This window comes from Cyphomyrmex costatus, unplaced genomic scaffold (genome assembly GCF_001594065.2).
Source record: "Cyphomyrmex costatus isolate MS0001 unplaced genomic scaffold, Ccosl1.0 scaffold14, whole genome shotgun sequence".
Taxonomy (NCBI): Eukaryota; Metazoa; Arthropoda; class Insecta; order Hymenoptera; family Formicidae; genus Cyphomyrmex; species Cyphomyrmex costatus.
Genome location: NW_017275390.1, coordinates 908,876 through 933,911, shown reverse-complemented (window position 1 = coordinate 933,911; position 25,036 = coordinate 908,876). Strand labels below are relative to the sequence as shown.

The window sequence follows — 25,036 nt, the reverse complement described above, 5'->3', positions numbered from 1 at the left end:
TTGAAAAAAATTAAAAAATGTACGTCAGTAATACATGTTTAATAATCACATATAGTACATTATTGATATATTTCATGTTTTTTGACTTTTTAAAAATATACATTTACTAATTTTACATAATTAGTCAAAAGGAAAAAATAAAATATAGAAATCATACATAAAGTGAGACTAATATATGATAACAGAAACGAGAGATATCTTAATGTGTAAATAAGCTCTCTTAAAAGATACAAAAAATAACAAAACTAAATGTTATCTATGTAAATTAAAGACAGTGTACAAAAATAAACTTTTTATATATTCATATTATAGATTGTCTTGTACGCGTGCATGTGTCCCTAATTATTATTATATGTAAACATAAAATACTCTCTTCAAATATTAATAGATCGTTTCTACTTAATGAATATTCTTTTATATCCTGGGACAATGTCTCTAAATCAGAATTCTGTTTTCATTTACATTCGTTGTATAATTAATTAATTGTTAATAATTCATATAGAATGAGATAAGTAAAAAAATAATGCGCAGGAACGTTTTCCTGTGTTTTGAGATAAGAGATTGATGAAAAATTCCAAATTAGAAAGATTATATTGTAATCTCCCAATGTAGTTGACGACGCAACAATGTCTCTTTCTCCACATGTTGCTCCGAATAAAGATGAGTGCGTAGCTGCAATAGGCCAACCGTTTTCATTTCACATAATTTACAAAAAGCAGCCACGTTTCCTACTACACTTGCATCTCTGATAAAAAAAGAGAGAAAATATATAAGATATAATTCTAAAAAAATTATATAAAAATACAAATATCTACGTACTCATAGGCAAGACTTTGTAATTGTGATAGATTCTCCAGCATTTCTTCCATTTGTTCATTTGTTTCACGTAATTCTAACGCCTCATGTAATGGATATATATTGCCTTTTCTCACATTTTCTCGAACAGATGGCATAAAATGTAGTCCGTTATAGCGATTCCACTTATCGCTAAGATCATCAACCTCGCCATCTTCTGGATTTCGTAACCGTCTTTGTTTCTCTCTTAGTTCAAGCAAAATGCGTTTGATTTTGTTTTGATAAAGTATGATATCCTCATCATTGGAATCATTTAGTTGCATTGCAGTATTCATCCAATGGCGTAATTTATTTATCTGTGAAAATTTATTATCAATATTATCATTTTGCTATTGTAACTGAAAATATAATAACTGAAAAAGGTCATAATTATAATCTGTCTATAAAATTAATGAAAAATATGAGATATCAATAGTTGAAAATGAACAATCTAACAATTATACAGGCAATTACACAATAAATATTGTGAATTATCAGATTATTGTTTATAGAAATGATATACCTCTTTTACATCATCTATCGTGATTTCTACGTCAAATTGAATTTCTATATCATGATCAGGAAATATAGACCGATCAGTGAATTTATCTTTCGGACCCAAACCACATAAAGCCCCTGTATAATAAGTCCTGCGAGAATTACATCTCAATTCCATACGCGGTGCAAAACTCAGTATGAGCAGTGCCGCGAGTCCAGGAATATTTGGCAAGAAAGTTGTATTTCTCAGTGTTAGACAATTTTTATTCGACTGAGTGGTGCTCTGGGCAACTAAAAGACGTCTTGATTGATTAAGATCATCATCCAAAAGGACAGAATTGACGGATTTCATATCTACATTTATTTTTTTCAATCTTCCACCTGACGTCAACTGCACCAATTCCATTTCTAAGGGAGAAATTGGACCTTGGAGTTTTATGCAGAAGTGACAATCTTCTTCTTTAGGTGGTGTAGGGTACTAGTATCATTGATTAAAATTAATTGTTTATCCATGTGATGTTAATTTATATCAATAGAGTTACTATAATTAAATTTTTATATAAAATTCAACTAATCTACTTACTTCCATTAATTCATGTTTGTCATATTGTTCCTCTTCGTAAAACTGTTTCTCTTCTACCGACATTGCAATAATGTTACTAATGTTTGCTCTTAATTCATGATTATGCTGTGACATACAGTTTTCCTCTCTCTTTATAGCATATCCTTTTTCAATTAAAGCTTCATTAATATTTAATTCTTCCTCTTTCTTATTAACAACGATCAATTCTAAATTAATAACGCTATCAACGATCGAATAAATTTTTCCATATGTCTTATTATTCTTCTTAATTTGTGTCATAAAATAATTTTTTGATCTTTCTGACCATTGACCATGATAATTGTGTTGATTCGAAGGTCGCAAAAAAGCCAAATTGCAACGAAATGCTAAGGGTGGAATTGCTAAAATTGTAGTATTATTAATTTCTCTTAGATCACTAAATCGTATTCTCGAGGAAAGCCCATAATCGATAAAGAAAACATCGATCAATTCTCCGATTTCTGAAATATATTCCTTGATTATGGCACGATGGTAAGCCAAAGAACCGTTTTTTTCTATAGGAGCAGCAATTATGGTTGAGATTTTTCGGATAGAGAGAAATTTTTTTAAGGGGCGTTTATTAAGAATTTCTTTTATAACTCGTAATTCATTACGAGTAACATCATCATCAACAGTTGCCCAGAAAGATCCAGGGCTAATAATCTAAAAAAAAAAACCCATATGATTTAAAAGAAATATAAACAAAAAAAGATTTTTAATATATTAATAATTAGACAATCAATCCATTATAATAATTATAGTAAACAGTAAGTATGTAATGATTTAATATATATTATTATAAATATATCTTTATATATAATATATGAATATCACTCTCTTTTTATTAATTTATAAAAAAAAATCTTACAGTTTGTATAAGCAGAGGTGTAAATGTTACATCAAGACCTGGCAAATTTGGTCTGATTTTAGGAACATTATTCTCTACCTTCTTCAAATTTTTGTTAAAAAAAACACTCCGCTCAAATTTATAGAAATTATAACATCTCGCCCTTTCATTTGCCTCTTTTAAGCTCAATAATTTTATTTCGATTGGAACATTGCACTGTCTCATCATGATAGCCTGATAAATAAATATGTTACTAATATAGTATTACGTTTATAATATAGTATTACATTATCTTGTTTTATAATTAATATTTCAAAATATTTACATTATATTTTCTTTATAATTATTGTATATATTCTTCGTGTGAGTGTGTAAAATTTAGATATCATTAGATATCATAGATATCATTCCATTAATATATTTGCTTTCACAAACACATACGCAAAACACGCGCACATATAAATTTTCGTTCACGTTATTTATATAATGCAAATAATAAATTAATAATTACCTGATAAACAAACTCTGATATATTTTGAAGACTATCGTCAACAATTTCCTTGTTGTGAAAATGCACATAAACACGTTGTCCATCAAAAGATACTTCTATTTGCTTTTCTAGAATCCCTTGATGTTTGGCAAAAATCTTCTGCAATCTTTTGGCATACAAGTATCCAGGCTGTTTTATTGGCCAACCTCTTAAATAAACTGTTTTCATAGGATCCAAAGAACCCAAGGTCATTGTAATATTTTCTTTATAAATTTCTCGATTTTGTAAACGTTTGATAAAATAATTAGGATAAAAAGCTCCAACAATAGCAACTTGAAGCACGAAATCACGATCTGCATCTAGAAATAAATGGTAAAGTATAATTAAAAATAATTTTGAAAGTAAAAAAATAAGTAAAAAATCAAATAATTTAATAAATCATTAAACAAAATTAAATATTAAATAATTAAAAATGTACCTGACCAGATGACTTTATTTACTCCTATACTCTCTTTAATTCCGAACTTCAGTAATCTTATGGTGATTTCATTTACCAGAGCATCTAATTCACGCAAAGCTTTTATCTGGAATCCATTTCTCTGAGCCCATTGTTTCTCCATTTGATAAGAATTTAATCGACGATTCGCTTTTTCATTTTGCCACATTTTGTAAACATTTAATGTAGCAATAGAGTCACTATTAGAACCATAGGCCCATTTTTTTCGAGTCGTATAAGAAGAAACACTGGGATGGCATTGCTCCAAAGAGAAGATATCCTTAACAGCCATGCTGGCACCCAGAATAATAGCGTCTCTCAACACTCCGAAAATATGGCCCAACATAATCAATTTCGAAATTCGAATGTCGAGTGGAAGAATCGCCATTATTCTACCAAGATCGGTTAAATTTCCATCAAACATTTGAAAAGAATCGCCTTCGTCTACTAAGGCCCCGATTTCTTTTAAGCTCAAAATTGTATTTGCCAAATTAGACAAAGTAGGTGGATCAAGGGAATGTGAAAGAAGAATACGTGGCTCATCGATATCAAGGATTTTGGCTCGGAGGACGACATTAGCGAGCGGAGCGCGAAGTATTTCTGGTATACTGTATTCATCCAAACAATTCTGTAAATTTTATGAGAAAACGATTAATAAGTATTACACGCAAAAAAAATGTAATAATACATGGACTCTGAAAAATTATACACGCGTATTTATATATTACTTATGTAGATCTTTAAAAAAAGTACTATATAATAAAACGTAATAAAATTATAATAAAATCCTTTATATTATTTATTAAATATTAAACAATGATAAAAGGGGCAAAATAAGAGTCAAGTTCAAATAAATAATGAACTAGTTACGACCATAAACATGTAATTAATTAGGCTTTAACAAATATGTGAATATAGAATACTTAAGAAATATTCTTCTTATATTTGAACTCGTATTATTTATTTAAATTTGACTATTATTTTGCCCCTTTAATCATAGTTTAATTATTTTTACATAAAGAGTCCTTTATAGTTTTATTTGTCTTCTATTGAAAGTTAGAACATAGCTATTGCTTGTCCTCTTTCCCTGCGGACTTTAGTACCAAGCAGTTGTAATGGTTGTAAGGCCTTGTAATAGCGATATATCTATTCAGTTAAGTTCTAGAATTTGGCTATTTTCAAAAATAAATAACTCGTAAACTAATGCGGATAATGCAAAATGGTAAAGGACTTTTTGATTTAGTTTAGTTTATACATACAAGAGTGCTTTGCCAAAAATTGTGGAACATCCTGCACAATGTTACTTACGTAAAATGCTTTTGGTACTAATCTATACACTCTGCCATCCATTACACGTCCCGTGCGACCAGCTCGTTGTATACAATTTGTTTTACTCGCCCAACATAGTTGCAAATTTTGATAATGAGTCTCGGGATCAAATGCCAATAGTTTTACAAGGCAAAAATCTATCACTGTAAATTATATATATAAATTAATTATTTCTTTTCGTTTTATCAATAATTAATAACTATAAAATAATAATGTTCATTCGTATTAGTTTATTATTTATTTATCTTAAATTATTTTAATTTTAATATTTATATATATATAATCTCTCTCTCTCTCTCCCTCCCTCCCTTTCTTTCTCCTTCCAATTAAACGGTTTTATTAAGAATTATAATAACAAATTCATAAAAATATATAGTTTTACCATATTTTACATCTGGCACGGTAATACTGCTTTCAGCAATATTTGTAGAAAGTATGATGCGTCTGTAACCTTCCGGTGGCTTTTCAAAAACACGATGCTGTTCGTGATCATCAGAAACCAATGAATGCAAAATTGTTAGATCCCATAATTTATTTTTATGATAAGTTGACGACAAGTAATTATATAATTCCTCAATTTCATAAATTCCTGGTAAAAATACAAGAACGGTATGTCTCTGAGGTAAATTTGAATTTCGTTCGTTATCATTTATATCAATTTGATCTAGAGCGTTGATAATAAGTGAACAAAAATGGAGCATCTCTGCAGTGACCTTTGGTTCCATGGCAGATACTTCTGGTATCTATATATATAAAATACAATTTTATTATATAATTATACGTTATGTATTTTTATTATATTATATAAAAATTTATGTGAGATTTATAATATTAATATAATTTTAAGTTAACACTAAAATAATATATTGTTCAATACATAAAGATCATAAATTGTATTTTTTATAATCTGTACTCACGATTCCTAGATTTTTTATCTCATCCAAATAATATGTACACACTTCAAAATTTTTCTTCTCAGGAATCTTGATAATTGGTGCCGGGATCAATTCATTTTCTACTATTGTAGAAAAATATTTCGCAAATTTTATTACATTAATTGTTGCTGACATGAGAATAACCTTGACTTGTCCAGAATTTGCTTGCAACAATCGTTTAACAACTAGTAGAAGAAAATCCAAATTTTGATCACGTTCGTGAATTTCATCTAATATAATGTGAGTATAATCCAACATGTGTTTATTGTAAATCAAATGTTGAAGGAGAATGTCAGTGGTGCAGTAAGTTAAACGGGTTTCATTTGAGATTTCCTTTTGCATACCCACCTGGTAGCCTACAAGGCTACCAAGACGCCAATTTCCTTCTTGACTCACTCTTTTGGCGATACTTATAGCAGCAATTCGTCTTGGTTGAGTCACTATATTAACATAATTTTGTAATTTTTAAAATAATTTTTGTATACTAGGTTGTTCGAAAAGTTTATTTTTATTTTTTAGCTCAAAATTGTATTATATCTTCATAAAAAAATTAATAAAATTTGAATTTAAAAAAGGATTTTAAAGTTTGAAGTCTCTACTTTCAAAAGGTTACTATTTTTTGAATTTATGAGAGTTTGCACTAATTTTTACATATAAAAACTATGAGCTAAAAACGATAAAAAAATTTTCTTTTTACTTTATGAGTCTTTCACATTCCTAATAAAAATTTTCGAAAATGTTTGACTACCTATAAAAGGTTGAAGCTTTCTCTACAAAATTGTGTTTTAAAAATATTACTACAATTTTATGTTCTTGAGTTATTTGTGAGTTAAGCAAAGGAACATTTTGATTTTAATTATTTAACTTTGTTAAAAATCATCGTACAACTAAAAAACCAGATTCTTAAAGTTAAAACTGTGCTCCATTGAATGGTATAATCATTAATTTTTTAAATGTACAATATATTATTTTAAAATCAATAAAATATAATCTTCTTACAGACTCTCTTCTTTAAAAAAACGAATGTAAAGTATTCCTAAGAACAGGCAAATGGGAGTCAACTATTTACCTAAATAAACGGATTATAACTCAATACCAACCGAGTTGACTCCCATTTGCCTGTTCTTAGGAACACTTTACATTCATATTATTTTAAATTAAAGAAAATTTGAAATAAACTTTTCATACAACCTATAATACATATTGTATATGCTATAATTATTTATTATAATATATTGATTGTATAAAAAGTAAAAATTGATAAAAAATAAACCTATAATATTGCAATTAAGTCTCTTCTTAATATTAACATCGAGAATAAATTGTGGAATCTGAGTGGTCTTTCCACAGCCAGTTGGTCCTTGAATAATGACTACTGAATTTGTCTCAATTATTGAGAGTATCTTATCCTTTATGGATAGAATAGATAGATCATTAGATTTTGGGTTGTAAGTAAAACTGCATTCTCGATAGACTTTAGCTAGATCTTCTACATAAAGATTTTGCAGATTATCTTCTAATTCTTCTGTTGTATTTGCAGTAGATTTCTTTCTATTTTTATCTGTCCTGTCCATGTACTAAAATGAAAATATATGATATACATATAAGATATATACATAACAAATAACAATTCTTGTATTTTTTCAGGATAAACATCTTTTTGAATACCTTAATTTATATTTATATACACATATATATGAATAAAATATATATAATTTTAAATACAAATTGGCTATACAAAATTATCTATGTGATAAATAATCTTTTTACCCTGAAGTAATCTTCAGCTTCTACTTCTGTGTAATCTTTCACATAAGTTTCTTCCATGGATTGAATAAATGTCAAATTATTGTCCTTCTCAATTGAGGAATCCATAGTTTCAAAAGTTGATTTTATACAGAGTTAATAATAATCAACAATTTGATAATATCTATCTGCAAACAATCAATATCGTTTAACAATTGAGTCCCATAAGGTGTATTTTTTTTGTCGCGTATCGCGTAACCAATCAGTAATCAGTGAAACGCGAAATCACAACACAGTAACTTCTGATTGGTTAAGCAGTTACGCGATACGCGGCAAATACGCCTCGTGGGATTCCAATTTTGTGTATTAAATTACCTGTGCAGAATTATAATATTGCTCAAAGAGAGAGTCGTTATTCTTTATTCGATAAGCAAATGTTCTCTTTTCTCTCTCTCGCTGAATTTCATTGATTAATTATTTAACTAAGAGAATAAGGCTTGATAAAACTTGCATTCAACATTCAATAAAAGTTTACCTAGGCTACAAAAAGTCAAAAAACACTAACTACTACCTCTCTGCTACTACCAAGGAAAAACTAAGAGGAACTTGGAGAAACTGAGATGATGGCCTTTTTCCTGTAGCCACAAAATGCCTCCGCACACTATCGCCCTCTGAAGAAGTGGATTGAAGTGGATATCTACTACTCGCTGTCTCGCTTGCTCTCGTGGTACGTAGTTCCCGCAGTTCGAAAATGGACGTTGGTGCCGCTAGTGTAAAGCATTAGTTACAGGAAAAAGGCCGCCATGGCCGCTCTCAGGTTTCTCTTTGTAATCTGTAACGAACAGACAACTGCAGACAATACGGCAATACGGCATACGCACAGAGCTATCTGGTGATAAACATTAATCTATCAAATCTAATGAAATTTAACTTACTCAAAATTCTTGAGATATCTTAAGATATTTACAGTTTGCCGGGGTGAATTGGTTGTGACATACCATCTTTATTAATAATTATTATTCTAATTTAGAAAAATTTATTCATATTCTTTTAGTATCAGGATAAACACAATTGAAAAAGAATGACTGCTTTTGAAGGTATGACATTTTTAACAAATTACTTATATAGTAAGCTTTAGCTTGTAGAAAATGTCAGTTTAGTTCTGTCAGTTTGTATAACAATTGTTACATATTATTTTGAATCAAAAGCATATATCAATTTCTTTTATGTTTTTAGAAATGGGTGTTTTGCCAGAAATAGGAAAAGCAGTTGACGAAATGGAATGGACGTAAGTAAAGATGGTCTATTTCAAAATGTAACTTTATAATTTAAAATATTATGTATGAGAGAAAAAAAGGAAATTTTTTTAGAGTTTTAAAAAAATATAAATTACAGACTACCAACAGATGTTCAAGCTGAAGCGATCCCATTGATTTTGGGTGGTGGTGATGTACTCATGGCTGCAGAAACTGGTAGTGGAAAAACTGGTGCTTTCTGTTTGCCTATTTTGCAAATAGTTTGGGAGACCCTTAAAGATTTGGAATCTGGGAAAGGAGCTACTGGAGCTGTATTTCAACAACGTGTGTGTTAAATTTTGACACAAGAGGAAAGTGTAAAGTTATAAAGTTTGTTAAAAAAATAATAGAAATATTTTAATATTTTATAGCGACACATTGGGGTCTGAGTCTATTTGATAGAGGACGAGCTATGGCTGTCACGACGGATGGTTTAAGATGTCAGAGTAGAGAACAAAAAGAATGGCATGGTTGCCGTGCAAATAAAGGAGTATCAGGAAGTAACAAGTATTTTTTTGAAGCAACAGTTACTGATGAAGGTTTATGCCGAGTAGGCTGGTCTACATCTCAGGTAAATATTTTTATAAATGACACAATTATTTCAAATTATCATATGAGAAAGATTCATTAAGAATGTTCTTGAAATAGGCTGCCTTAGATTTAGGAACAGATAAATTCGGTTATGGATTTGGTGGTACAGGAAAGAAATCAAATGCGAAACAATTTGATAACTATGGAGAGGCCTTTGGAATGCACGATGTGATTGGATGTTATCTTGATTTAGTAAAGGGTGAAATAAAATTTACCAAGAATGGTATAGATTTGGGTGTCGCGTTTACATTAAATACACAGCAAAAATCACAGACTTACTATCCAGCTGTTGTATTGAAAAACTCAGAGATGGCCTTCAATTTTGGAGCACAACCATTTAAGCATTCGCCTCCAAATGACTGTGTAGCTGTATCTTTGGCTCCAAAAGAATTTGTTAAGTACAATACTGTTAATAGTAATCAGAGTTCGTCTAACGAAAGTGGTAAACCAAAAAATAATGCACCTCAAGCGATCATCATAGAGCCTTCTCGCGAATTAGCTGAACAAACTTACAATCAAATCCAGAAGGTGAATGAGAATTTTGTATAAACTATCTGTTATCGAGACTGTATACGTGATATTAATAAAGTAATATTTTCAGTTTAAGACACATTTAAAGGATCCGACGATCAGAGAGTTACTTGTCATTGGTGGAGTAAGCGTAAAAGAGCAGATAGCTGTTCTGAATTCTGGCGTGGATATGGTAGTTGGGACTCCTGGACGTTTGGAGGATCTCATACAAGGCGGTTATTTGTTGTTAACACATTGCAGGTAATTTATCATTTGATTGCAAAGAAATGACATTGAATCAAAATAAATTAATTATCGAGGTAAATTAACATTTCAAGGTTCTTTGTGCTGGATGAAGCTGACGGACTCCTAAAACAGGGTTACACCGAACTTATCGATCGTCTGCACAAACAAATCCCGAAAATTACGTCAGACGGCAAAAGATTGCAGATGATTGTGTGTTCGGCAACATTACATGCATTTGAAGTTAAAAAGATGGCCGTAAGTGCAATAATGTAGCTATATTATATATATGCAACATAAATTATATTTTATATATATATATATATATATATGTATATGTGGGTAAATCAATAAGTATCAGAGTTTGAAGACAGGCGACATTGCTGATGCAAGTTGGCATTACCATTATGTATGTACTATCATCTTTCAAATGACGCCATACAAAATTTCAGAGTGATTCATGTGATAGTTTTGATTTGACAGCAATTCGTAATGAGGGTGTTTGGCATTTATCAATATAATGGAAAACGAGCAATATTGATCCGTGATTTACTTTTTATTTTTGTATGGAAAAACGTGCGAAAAAATAAAAACGAATTTGGATGCTATCTATGGGAAACCCTTCACCATTTGTGACAACCGTCAGATTTGCAGAATGTTCAACGAATTCAAACGTAGTCGTTCATTTGTTTTTGATGAGAAGCACCTAGGCAGACGTGGTTACTGAGGAAGTCATTGAAAAGATTCATGACATGATTCTCACCGCCGAACGAAGGTACATGAAATAGCAGAGGCCGTGTTGTACGAAATGGCATTCAATATTTTGCATAACTTGAGAATGAAAAAGCTCTCGGGCCCAATAGGTGCCGCAATTGCGGTGGACAAGCGGATGCTCTCAATTTCGAAACAGTGTTTGGAGCTGTTTAAGCGCAATTCGCAGGAATTTTTACGTTGAGTCGTAATTGTTGATGACATGGATTCATCACACCGGAGACCAAGGAGCAGCCAAAACAGTGGATCAGCAAACGTGCTCCGAAGGAAGCCAAGACGGTCCCATTGGCCGGAAAGGTGATGGCTACTGTTTTTTTGGAATGCGCAAGGCGTGATCTTGATCGACTATTTAGAGAAAGGAAAAATTATCATGGATCAGTGTTATGTTGATTTATTGGACCGATTCGATGAATAGGAGGAAAAACAGCTCTCATTTAACGCGAAAAAGAGTGTTGTTCCACAAAGTGCACTGGTTCACTTTTCCGCAATCACCACAGCCAAATTAGTCGAATTACGCTATGAGTAACTGCTGCATCCATCGTGTTCTCTGGATTTGATTTCCAGCGATTTCTTCCTGTTTTTAAACTTGGAAAAAAATGGCTCAGTGAAAAGAGATTCACGTTGAATGAGGAGGTCGAAACACAGGCCTATTTTGTAAAGTTCATATTTTTCGGAGGGGTTAAAAAATCGCAGCGAAAAAGTGTATCCTCTTATAAGATTACGTAGAAAAAAAATATTTTGTGAAAAAACTTGCGCCTTCATTACTAACACGGGTTTAACTTATTGATTTGCCCTTGTAAATAAGCAAATATATAACGTACATTCAAATTTTGATTTTTGGATAGGAACGTTTGATGCATTTCCCAACTTGGGTAGATTTAAAGGGCGAAGATGCGGTGCCTGAGACCGTACATCATGTTGTAGTGATGGTAGATCCTCAGAAGGACAAATTGTGGCGTAATTTGAGGAATTGCATACAAACTGACGGAGTGCATGCAAAAGATGAGATGAATCAAACAAATGATATTGCATGTTAGACACTTGTCGTAATCGTTAAATAACAATTCTATTCTCGCTCGATAAAAATAACAGAGTAATGTATTAATAATTATGTTAATTTTATATAGGTTCGTTGTCAGAGGGTGTAAAGATACTGAAGGGAGAGTATTGCATTCGTGCCATCAAAGAACATAAAATGGATCGGGCATTGATATTCTGCAGAACAAAACTTGATTGCGATAATCTCGAAAGATACTTGAAAAAATCTGGTGGACATCAGTTTTCGTGCGTGTGTCTCCACGGAGACAGAAAGCCCGGAGAGCGTAAGGCTAATTTGGAGAAGTTTAAACGCAAAGAAGTAAAATTTTTGATCTGCACCGACGTGGCTGCTAGAGGACTGGACATCAGTGGTTTGCCTTTCAGTAAGTAGTTTTTTTAGAAAAAGTTATTCCGAAACAAAAACACATTATATTATTTATGGATTATGTTTTTTTTTTTTTAGTGATAAATGTAACGCTGCCTGACGAGAAGTCTAATTATGTGCATCGAATTGGAAGAGTTGGTAGAGCTGAGAGAATGGGTCTGGCTATTTCTTTGGTCAGTAGCGTTCCAGAGAAGGTATGGTATCATGGCGAATGGTGTTCTTCTCGTGGAAGAAACTGTAGCAATACTAATCTGACCAATAAAGGTGGCTGTTGCACATGGTACAATGAACCTCAAGTAAGTATAGTCTACTTTCGATTCGAAATAAGACAATTGTATATAAAACTTGATTAATATGAATGAACATTGATACTTCCGCAGTACTTGGCAGATATTGAGGATCACTTGAATGTGACGATTCAACAAGTTGGTCCAGACGTAAAAGTGCCAATGAACGAGTTTGATGGGAAAGTTACGTATGGCGAAAAGAAAATGGCGATGGGTATGTAATATTATTTCTCATTATGTTACAACAAACGATTATTAAACGTCTGTATATGTCACAGGTTCTGATTATAAAGACCATGTCCAACAAATGGCTCCTGTCGTGGCCGAATTAGCCGCTCTGGAATCCAAAGCGCAGCTTAAGTTTTTAAGCACGCATATAGCGGAGCGTTAAAGTGAAGAAGTTACTCAAAGATATTTAATGACTGAAATTCTAATCTATCGAGTCTCGTAATTCTAGTAATATAGAGTTCTACTCCAACCTTAAATATTAAAAAAATATCAATGTTGTTACTTTTAATTTAACATCTATTTAAAAATCTGTTTTCTTTTTCTATCATTGCTATTATTCTTTATCTTTCTGTACTTGTGTATATTTCTAAAACATTTTGCACTTGTAAAGTCATGGCGTATTATACAGTAAAAATATAAATGTAAAAAAAAATGAAACTGTTTCTTTCTTATTTGATACATTAAAACGATGTGCGATAATGTGTATAGATGTGTGTACATATATCCAAAATTCACGATTCTAAATATTGCACTACACAACAAGAAAGTTTTCGAAGAATTAAATAAAAAAATTATTTGTAAATATTTGTTTTATGATATTTTCTGAGATATAATAGTTTAAATATGATCAATTATAGACTCTATTGCACGCCCAACTCATGGACAGGCGGCCGCTTAAATGTATTTTCGTCTGTATTGACTATATTTAAATCCCTATTGTCTTAAAAATTACTGTTTAAAATAAAAATTTACAAATAATTTTTTTATATGTATATATAGTTAATTTTCCTAGAACTTTCTTGCTGGAGTATTTGAATCGCAAATTTTGGGACACTATATATATGCCTTATAAAATTTGAACTTGACAGCCAATTGTCACAAAGACATCTATCATTTTTGTAAGATAAACAGTAAATATTTATTATATTTATAGCCTTAATAATTAAATCATACTTTCATTTTACACATTATTTCAATTATACAAACATAGGATACATTGACTCTTTCTTTTTGCTTTTTTATAGTTTGCATATATATGTATGTCATAAGAGTGTATACATACAATGAGTCATTTTAAGTGATACACTGAAATATCTCGAAAAATATAAAAGGAGGTGATGACCTTGACTATGGTTGACGTAGAGAAGATGTCCTTAAAGCCTGTCAAAGCTACTTAGAATTTTTTAAATGGAAACTCTAATTTTTTATTTAATGTTGATAGCTGATCAACTTAGATCAATACCTTTCCAAAACAATATAATAAAAATTTTGTTCTCATTGAGTACTTTACAAGTTATCCAGTGAGAAATGATAATAAAATCGACGTTGAATTCACATCGATTTAATTGTCATTTCTCATTGAGTATGGGGCTGAATTTGACTCCATAGCTTATCTGAACGTAGAATTTTCTGCTTTCTTCATTTTTGGAATAAAAAAAATAGGAGTTTCCATTTAAAATGACACCAGTTATACCAGTTACTTGACGAGTAATCAATATTAACGTGGTCAAACGGAGCGCTTCCAACGTTGACCTGTTAACTTTCAAGCCCTATAAAATTTTTTAAATGCACAAAAATAATTTTATTATAGTTAACAAAGTCTCTAAAGGTTCAAACGAATACGTTCATATTATTTCTAAAAGGGCAACGAATCTAGTACGTTATCAGTGCAAAACTGATTATTATTAACAATTTAATTTACATAAATGCTTTCGGTTCTCACAGAACCATCCTCAATGAACAGACGATTTACAATTTCATATAATCTTTTTTACAATCGGTCTAATCTTCATTCATTATTTAAACGCTGTTAGATTACATTAGACACGTAACGTGTTAGAATCGTTTGGAAGTATTTATGTAAATTAATTTGTTAATAATAATTAGTTTTACATTGACAACGTGTTAGACTCGTTGCCCTTTTAGAGGTATTATATATGATTTTATTATAATATTTTAAAAAAGTTTCGACGTCAGCTACATGAACATGAAATAAAAAATTAGGATTTCCATTAAAAAATTTTTAGGTAATTTCGATCTGACTTCAAGGATATTTTCTTTAAGTCAATTACAGTTATCACTTTCTTTTTCCCTAGTAACTGAGCAATTTTTGTGTAATATATTTTTCCGTATCTTTTATATTTTTCGAAATATTTAGAGTATCATTTAAAATAATCATGTGTGTATATATGTGTGTATATATGTGTTTTTCTTTTATATATATTTATAATATGTATATATAATATATGTATATACGCGCTTATAGAATTTACTAAATGATTTCTGTTTAATTACACATAATAATTTATATATACACATAACTCTTATATATTCTCGAAAGCAATGGTAAACGACTAAAGTTATACAGTATACAAATCATACTGTTCTTTTCTCACCACAACTCGGATACAGCGTGTATTTTCGGTTCTTTTTTTTTTTTGTTTTTAACATGTTAAGATCTTGTCTTGCGCGCTATGAATATTTATCGTGTTCGCTTTTTTTTTTCACATACGCGAAGTTCACAACGAACGAGAGACACACGCATGTCTCTTTTTTTTTACGTCTATAAAGATTTTTCCCCTTTCGTTTTTCTCTTCTGCGCAGTTAGCACAACGAATGTTAATTAAATCTTTATTCGCTAAATCAATTTATTAATCCATTAGTCTTAAGACTTCATGTAAACACTTTTTGTTCTCTTCTCTCCTCGTATTCAGCACAGTCATCACAGAATGAGAATGAAATATTTTTCTCGTAATCTAATAACACGTTTAACACAATTATGCACGTAGCTCCATATACACCGTAGCCAAATACACACAATGCACACCATTCAAACCGCGCGATTGTGATTCAATGAATTGCATATATATATATATTTATATAATATATTCATATGTATATATATATCTATATGTATATATAATATATATGTTTATTTTGTATTCTACTTGTGTTCGTTCCACGATTCACATTTGAATGGCACCATCAGATATATAACGATATACACGCACGCTAAGTGCCTTTAACCATATGTGTTTGATCGTTTGCGTACTTTTACGGCAGCATTATATATATTTTTCATGTGTATTAATTGCATTGTACGCGAAGTACTATTGATTTACCTAATCTGCTCTTTCTTCTCTCTCTCTTCCCCTCTCTCTCTCTCTCTCTCTCTTTACAATGTAACTTCTCTCGATGGAATTACAAACCATAGTGGCGAGAGCACAAATAAAGTTGATGGAAATCGTGGCACGAACAACATGAATTTGATTTCCTAATAAATTTCACGATTTCGCCAGTCACTCACATCGTGTTTGCTTTTATTCGACTTATGTCGACTCAGTCGCTTCTAAATTAGTATAGCACTTATTAAATGATGAAGAGGTACCTTCACGCTTTCGCCTCTCTTGCACCGATAGTAATGTGATAATAATAATCTATCTTTAAGTTTTTAGCTAGACATCTTTCTAAGAGACACGCAATAACGAATAATTTAATTGGGGGGGGGGGGGGCACGAAGGGACATAGTTATATTGACGAGTTTGGTAATTTTCTTTCTTTTTTTTTGTTTCTTTTCTTTCCCATTTCCCTCTCACATTCACGCGCAATAATAATTATGTGATCCATCGTTTTTCTTATAGTTGGATTTAGATTAAAAGTGATTATCTTTACGGAACGACGTTGTATTCGTCAGTTTCCTCCGATATTGATACTTTACTTTAATCGCGTCTTATATTATAATTTATTGGATATATTTTCTTTTTTAGGTAAGATCAATAAACCTCATATCTCTCTCTCTCTCTCTCTCTCTCTCTCTCTCTCTCTCTCTCCGCATTTAATATCTCTCTTATAATATATACCATTGAACGCGCGCGATGATGTATGTATATTTAACGGCGATACTTTACGCTTTATAAAAATGTGGAGCCCAGCGAACCGCTATCGAAGACTAGAAAAAGTCAAATTCCAAATAGCACTGACAATCATTTACCACACATATATCCTTATAGAAATGACACCATTTCGATTAATTACTTAATTTCTAGAATAGATAACGCGCTCGAGGCACAAGTAGCTTCTTTCTCTTGCTTCTCAAATTTTCTTTAAAACGGTGGAACGATCTCACATTAAAAATTTTTTTAAATTATTATTTTAAATTAAAAATTAATTCTACGGTGACAAGAGTATGAGAAACGTAAGATCGCTCCGCGTTTCTAATTTACCTAGAAAAAGAATCGAATTTTTCGATAAATAACGAAGAGTAAACGAAACGCTTTGCGTGTGAGAAAAACTATAGAAAAACTATAGAAAGGCACGATCCACTATGGAATCATGGTGGAACCATGATATAGATACAAGATATAATGAAACATTTCCTTTTCTCTCCGTGAATGGAAGAGCGATAAGATAGTGTACATACTGGCCCAGCTCCGAAAGATTACGCCACATTTGGATGATTTCATCGAGATATCGATTAGAACCGAAATAAATTCGCATCTTCCATGGAAACGCTCGATCGTTCCATATATTTCGGTTAGCTGCCAAGTTCTATACATATATATATATATGCACATCGTTTTCAATATTTTTAAAATTTTAATAAATATAACGAATATATATATATGTATATATATATCATACATATCGTACTAAACGATACACTGCCGAATATACAATCTCTCTGTTTCTGATACCACCGATGAAACCATCAAAAAAGAAAGCATATCTGACATTATATTTTGCGCAGGTCGCTGTTTAAAACTAATTGTTAAATACAGTTTATTCGTGACAAATGGTAACGTGTAATCGCAAGCGTATACTTGTGATGTGAACATTTTAGTTACACGTAAGTTTAATATAAATAATAATCGCAAAGAGATTCTTCCCTCTTTTTCGGATTCTCTCTGTTCCGATTAGTTGTAGTAAAAATAACATTTCAAGAACTTATAAATAATGTTAGAAACCATGGGCTCGCGTCTATAGTTATACGTATACTAATATACGACAGATGCAAATGTACATATTAATCTAGGTCCACAACCTTGCTTTAAGAACCTTAAGCCATAAGCCGAAAGAGGTGACATTAATTTCTGTTTTTAAACTGTTTTTGCACAATCTTTAGTCTTTAGCTGTTAAACTTAAGCGAATTGAGCAAAACTCAATTCTTACAATCTAAAAGCGTAAGTTCTCTGGCTCTGATATATCATCACTTATAACTTAAGGCTTGTGGTTTATGGCCTTTTAAAGTAAGGTTTTAAATCTAGATTTAAAACGATCAATTAATTTCATTTCTTCGTCGAACATTGGCGGAATTAGTGATTTTTATTCTCCCATCATTATAAAGACACCCTAGAAAAAATTCTTCGGATTTAATCGTATAGTTGTTTATCTCGTTGCTTAAATAAAATGAAATAAGACATAACGCAAAGCGCAGTAAGAAATTTTATTTCGCGATGATTATGATTGATACTTTTTGGTACTATATGCTTCACGTATTCGTACGTCAATATTGTATGTTAAGTTACAGTTATGTAGTTGTGGACTCATCGACAGATGGATGTTATATAACGAGATTTTGTCAAGTTATGATAAAAATATAAGAGAATTGCGCGAGAAATATTAATTTAGTAGGCTGAGAACCTACAGTGCTAATGTCAGTTAATAAAATAGCAAGATAAAAAAGAAGATAGTTGTGTAGGCATTTATATAAAAACAGAATTGACCAAAAAGGTTCCTCAAAATCTTAAAGACAATCTTGTGAGACAAACTGAAACATGATCATTTCAATTGTGCGATTCAGCGTCATTGCGACAAACAGACTGAACTAAAAAAATTAAAAAGTCAGGATTAACAAATACAGTCAATAAAGAAAGACAGAAATAACAATCGAGCGTATTACAGTGTGCTGCACAAATTTTTAGAATCTAGCTCATTTCGCATTTTTCAACTTTACTCGCTTCGATTAAATTTCTGTAATGTATGTAATAATCACGATGAATCGATAATCGGTATTTAATCCTTTATTTACAATATGCGAAAGGTTTTTTTTAAAACATTAAAAACAAGATAGAGATGCATTGCGATCATAATTGTCTATCAAGATTTGTTATTGCCATATTTTTAGTCGCTACAAAATATGGCACGAGAAAAATTCTAATCAATTTAAATTAGAATTTTATTGTAAACGTCTCAGTTCTCGCTAAATAATTGTGTCAATACATAGCTAAAGATTTAATTAACCAAACAATTCGTGTAAAGTGTATATGCGAGCGTGTTGTGCGCAATTTTACAGGATTTATTTGTTCTGCCTCAATCTCACAGAATATTACAAGTGACAACGAAATATACGACGATGTGTATGTACATAATGAGATCGTACCAGCGACATTACATATATCGTATTCGTACAGGCATCAACTTTTTTAACAGCTTGATACGCAAGTACACAATGATATACGCACATAGACCAAGGATTCCCGATTCTTCTAAAATAATAGCGTTTTTCATTGGCAGAACTAATGCACACTTACAAATAACACACTTACTTTAAAGCCGTTGTACACAAATCAATATAAAGATGCATGTTTAATGAAAATATAGAGACGAATTAAACTGCGAAATCCTCAATATATTTTATTGTGCTATTTGATAAGATATACATTGGGGATTTTATCAATTGAGATATTTCACTTTTATACTCAGGTTAGAGTAGTGTATGACGGCCTTAATATCCACTATTGTGAATGCACACCAGTTTTGCTAATGAAAAACACTATAAAAATAAAGTTGGTAATAATTGACAATGTAAATGTGAGAAGACTCATTTGTCGAAATCTTCATTTTTTCCAATATATCATTATTATCCGAGCTAGCACACAAGATTATATTATTTGTTAATTATTTATTTCTTTGTGTTATGCCATTTTTTTCATCAATACAACACTCCAATCTTCTCTTGATGTATACCGAATTTTCAGACATATCTCTCACCAAAAATATATGTAAGGTAATTCGGGAAAAGATGTCACTTTATTTATATTTTTATCATAGAACATATATTAGCTATTCTGACTACGTAAAAGTATGTAGTAAACAATGGGCAAAAAACTGCAATTATCAAAAGTTTATGCTAATTGACATCAAAAAGTATTTAACAAAATACGAAAAAGCAGGTCATGAAATATGCTCTTTCTAATATATGGTATGTTAATCGATATCTCCGGAACTATCGATCATACGACATTCAATAAAATCCCATTTTGTAGTAATTACTCTTTCGATTTTGTTATATGCGTTTTGCACGTAAATGCAGTCAAATTTGAGATATTCGCGAAGACAGAACACATTTACGTAACGTTCGAAAATAAGCGGTCCCTTAAAAAAAATCTATCTCGAGAACTATTGGTCGTACGAGGTTCATCAAAAAATGAAATTGTGAGGAATTTTAGCAGCTTTATTTCTCAACTGAACGTTAATTCCCGTACAACGAATGGTTTCTGAGATATTTGCAAAAAACCGATTTTTTGCGACATTTTTTCAAGATGACGCAACCGGCTATGCCTCGACATATGGAGACCTTTGATATGTTAAAAAATACACTATTATACACCTCTATACAAAAATCTAGCAGCACTTTTTTCCTTTTTAAACTCTAGTTTTCCTGGGCTATTTGTAATATTCTTATATGCGTAGAAGTTACAATTGCATATTCCTTTTACACTTGGAAAAAGATAATAGTAAATATAATACATTTTTCCTGTTTGATTTCCTATTATTAAAACGATTTTATGGACTAAAATTTTGAATGCTTTATATAATTCGAAATATTTCAAGTTAATAAAATGCTATTTAAATAAATAAAAGTATGTCCAACACACTTCTTAAATTATTCTCTTTCATTTTTCCTTAATTTATGTTTTACTATATATTTATGTGTTTTTATAGCTTAAACTCTTGATTATGGACTATAAATAAGTATAAATATGCAAGTTTATATTGCATTACATTATTTAACTGCTTGTGACATCTTCCATAAGAAATGGCATCTCATCCGTATATACTATAGGAGGAAGATGTCACTCTCTCTTTTGTAGAGTATATGACATATCAATTTTTTCCATATGTCATATAATACGGAATATCAAATGTTTAATTCGTTAATTTGTATGAATAAAGAAAAGTATCTAGAATATAAATAATATTTTTTCGTTGGTTAATTCAATAATATTAAGAAGTTATTCAAGAATAAAAACTTGAAAAAAACATGTGGTATCTTCCTCCGAATTACCTTATATAGAGAAAAAAGTTTCTATTTTTTTATATATATAAAATTATTATATACAATTAATATTATAAATTTGTGATTATTTATTTTTAAATATTGTAGCGAAAAAATATTTGATTTCTCTATTTCAATAAGAAAGTGATTAAAATAGCTGTTAACTATTATAACTGCCTTAAAGTTGCGTTGCTTGATCTATGTATATACGTCATTAGCGCGTAAGCATTTCGTTAATTTTCGACTAAAGTATAATGACAATTGAGGAAAAGTTGATAAATGACTTGCTACACACGAGGTGTTCAGGTAGTGACAAGGAAAGTGGTATGCAATTATAGTAGCGATGTACTATGTATAAGAAGCAACAAGATCTTTTCGCACGTCCTCGTTCCGCATAATCATAAATACGATCTATCATGACAGATTATTGGATCAAGAGCATAACGGTAGGTTCAGACCCAGGCAGAAAAACAAAAAGTAGAAAAGCTACAGCCAATCAATTCGAACTGATAGTCACTAGTCATCGCTACTATAATAGTTTCGGTTTTCTGTACTGCTTTCTGCCAGCGTACACAGTTAGAAAATTTGTATATTTTTGTGAAAAAATCTGCTGGTTAAAGTTTTAGGCAAATCGTCTTTTTCGAGAACATTTGTTATATTATATATTAATTTTGTCATAATAATTATGTTGATTGTACATATAACTCTCTTCAAGTTTTATTCAAGATTACATTCCATTTTTGTTGAAATATAAACACAGTATTCGTGTTACTATTCAAAATAACATACTCATGTTAAATTAACACAAAAATTTGAGTGGACCGTTTGGGACATGTCGATTTATGGTAAATCTAACATATTTTTTCCAACTGTGTAAGTGATTGACTACTGCTTTTCTGCTCTTTTTGCTTTTCTGTCTAGGTCTGAACCCATCCTAAAACTTTATACACGTTACCACGTATCATTGGCGCGCGAGGATTTCTCAGAAAGCGAGATGCGAACTTCAGGATAAAAAGAAAACGATTATTTTTACACAAGTCCCGAAACGCCGTGCGCGTGCAACATATCGCGAAATTATACTTGCGTGCATAGTAATGAAGAACTTGAACGTGGCACATTTCTTACGTTCACGCGCGCGCATGGGCTAGGATATACATATACAGACGATTGCTGCTATGGATAGCGCGTGCCTAAGTACAGAGAAATTAAAAAAAATTACTCGATTTATGGTAAATATATATATATATATTTATATATATATATATATATATCGGTGAAAAAAGGGGAAATCCATATCCGTGAGAGATCTCGATCGTAAGAAACGTATGTTAAAACGATGAGAATCCGTGGACGGTCACCCTGTACATATACTCGATACATAGTTATATAATTAAAACGCTCTTCGAAATACTGTAAAATCTCACAAAATACTCTTCTCGTAAAAAGGGCGCGGCTGAGACTCCTATAGGTCGGGCCAATGTAATAATAAAAAGAATCGAGATTCGGAAGTCGAAAGCTCATAAAAAAAAAAAAAAAAAAAAAACGAAAGAGACGTGGAGATTCTATGCGAGATGTACGAAAGGGAGCGAGGCAAAAGTATAGCGGAGATTCGGAAACGCGTATAAGGATCGAGGAGAGTCAAAAAACGATAAAAGTTTCTTTTTTCTTTTTTTTCCTTTTTACCGGAAAGGTTCGCTTAAGACTTAGGAAACATCCTTAACTCTAATCCGAACGATAATTCACGTCAAGAGTGTGTTGAACGAGGAGGATCGTCCCTCGAATCACATCCGACGACGTTGGCCCACGCTTATGACAGAATTCGCACGTTCCGCCACGAAGCGGAATCACACGTGAGGAATAAAATTAACGAGGTAATGGTTCGCATGCACGATCGAACGGCACACCTATTCATTTGGACTTCCCAGCATCGTAAATCAAGTTAGGACATGGTCAAAAATTGAGTTCTACTTTGTTGCTCCACAGCGAATTTTGTTGCTCTAGCCAGGTTTAGAAGGGAAAAAAAAGGAAAGTTGGACGTACAAGGTAACGACAAGTTGAATTCCCTGTAATAAAAATATACAGAGTTTTAATATCAAAACAACAAATACACCAGATTTTGTTGCTTCTAGAATGTGTAAAAACATATTGAAAAAATTCCACTGTTAAACAAATATCTATAAAGAATCATAACTGCACCGTTATGTACCGCAACGTCAAATTAAAAGTTAGAGATACGGAATTGTCGCATGAATTTGGTACCAAAATATTCTAGACATCATGTAGTATCGTTAATATTTGAATTTGACAGAATAATGATGGTATATTGCACAGAATAGTAACGTGCAATGAAAAGTGGATACTTCACGACAACCATAGACCTTCTGCGCAATGGTTAGATGCGAATAAGCCTCCGAAACACATGCCAAAACTGGAGTTGGCTTTCTCAGCTCTCTCCCTCTCCTTTTTGTAGCGGCGCCTTGCAGCTCCGCTATAGCGAGTGCTGGTCTTACGTAGACCCGCACTCGCTGCTTTTTCCTTCGGTTGTTCGCTTCCTAGGAAAGCCACTCCCGAGAGGACTTTGTTCATATTTTCATTTTTGTTTGTGTTCTCTATTCTTGTTCCCATGAGTAGCGCGGTCGCGCGATCTCACCCGGGCAGAACCGCGACTTGGCTATGTACTCCTGGAGTTCGCCCGTTATCCAGGAGGCACCGTTAACGACGCAGCTCCCCCTGCGCCATACAGTTCCTGACACGGTAGCTTACACAGCTTGGGGGGTTCCTCTTTTAGTTGGTTGCCCATCCCCCCCCCCCCCCCTCTGAGCAGGAGGGCCCCGTTTGCGACCGTAAACTCCAAATGAAGATAAATCAGATTTCAAAATTTTTGACGAAATTTGTGGAGTTCCACGGGGCAAACTAAAAACTGTACGTAAATGCGATTTACATCACTTGAAAGAGTGGAACTTTATCTTTTAATTTGCTTTTTACGAAGCTCCATACGATTTTTTTTCGCCAAGTTATTCAACGTTGAAGCAAAAATGACCCAATTGCTTCAACGTTAAATAACTCGAAAAAAAATCGTACGGAGCTTCGTAAAAAAGAAGATTATGGTGTCTGTATGATGGTCAAGTAAGAGCACCGTGCATTATTCGTTTATCAAACGAGGTGAGGCCAAGCATAAACAATAAATATTTTATGAGAGGAAACTTCTTCAGACGAAAACTAATATTACGTATAATAATTATAATAATATAATATTATCTAATAATTATTATTAGACAATATTATCATATGTTAAAAAACTAGAATATGTATCTATAAAGAAATTTGAATGTGTACTCATTTTTTTTCAAATAGGATATTTTAAATAATTATTTATTTGTTATTCAAAATTGTAATTTTATTAATAATTATATTTTATATCATTTAATAAAACAATTAAAACTTGTTTGGGTCTTTTTTTAAACTGATTTTAACTTATTATAAAATAATTTGTTTAAAAAATTACATTTTGGAGTTTATACCATGTTTTTGCGATTTCAAACCACTGTGGGTCGGCACGTTTCTCCGTGATGATATTTGTACGAGCGCTATCACTGCGTTGCGCTATTTTTTTTAATGTAACGCTTTTGCGTGG

The 25,036-nt window shown here is 31.6% G+C and overlaps 2 protein-coding genes across 2 annotated transcripts; one reads left to right on the top strand and one right to left on the bottom strand.

The window, feature by feature from the left end:
• Window positions 1–396: 396 nt before the first annotated feature.
• Window positions 397–8,179, bottom strand: LOC108782957 (probable ATP-dependent RNA helicase spindle-E). Its single transcript, XM_018551357.1, has 13 exons — window positions 8,152–8,179; window positions 7,801–7,960; window positions 7,304–7,607; window positions 6,013–6,470; window positions 5,478–5,838; window positions 5,075–5,238; window positions 3,749–4,394; window positions 3,292–3,629; window positions 2,802–3,014; window positions 1,916–2,596; window positions 1,358–1,810; window positions 820–1,151; window positions 397–745 (listed from the first exon to the last, which is right to left on the bottom strand). Exons 2-13 carry the CDS (start codon window positions 7,903–7,905, stop codon window positions 589–591), a joined length of 4,212 nt encoding a protein of 1,403 aa, XP_018406859.1. The 5' UTR covers window positions 7,906–7,960; window positions 8,152–8,179; the 3' UTR covers window positions 397–588.
• A 678-nt stretch (window positions 8,180–8,857) lies between these two features.
• Ddx1 (ATP-dependent RNA helicase Ddx1) lies at window positions 8,858–13,386 on the top strand. Its single transcript, XM_018551364.1, has 12 exons — window positions 8,858–8,873; window positions 9,013–9,064; window positions 9,172–9,356; window positions 9,443–9,642; window positions 9,720–10,190; window positions 10,264–10,433; window positions 10,511–10,673; window positions 12,032–12,218; window positions 12,314–12,607; window positions 12,688–12,905; window positions 12,990–13,110; window positions 13,175–13,386. The coding sequence occupies exons 1-12, from the start codon at window positions 8,858–8,860 to the stop codon at window positions 13,285–13,287; spliced, it is 2,190 nt and encodes a 729-aa protein (XP_018406866.1). The 3' UTR covers window positions 13,288–13,386.
• Window positions 13,387–25,036: the final 11,650 nt, after the last annotated feature.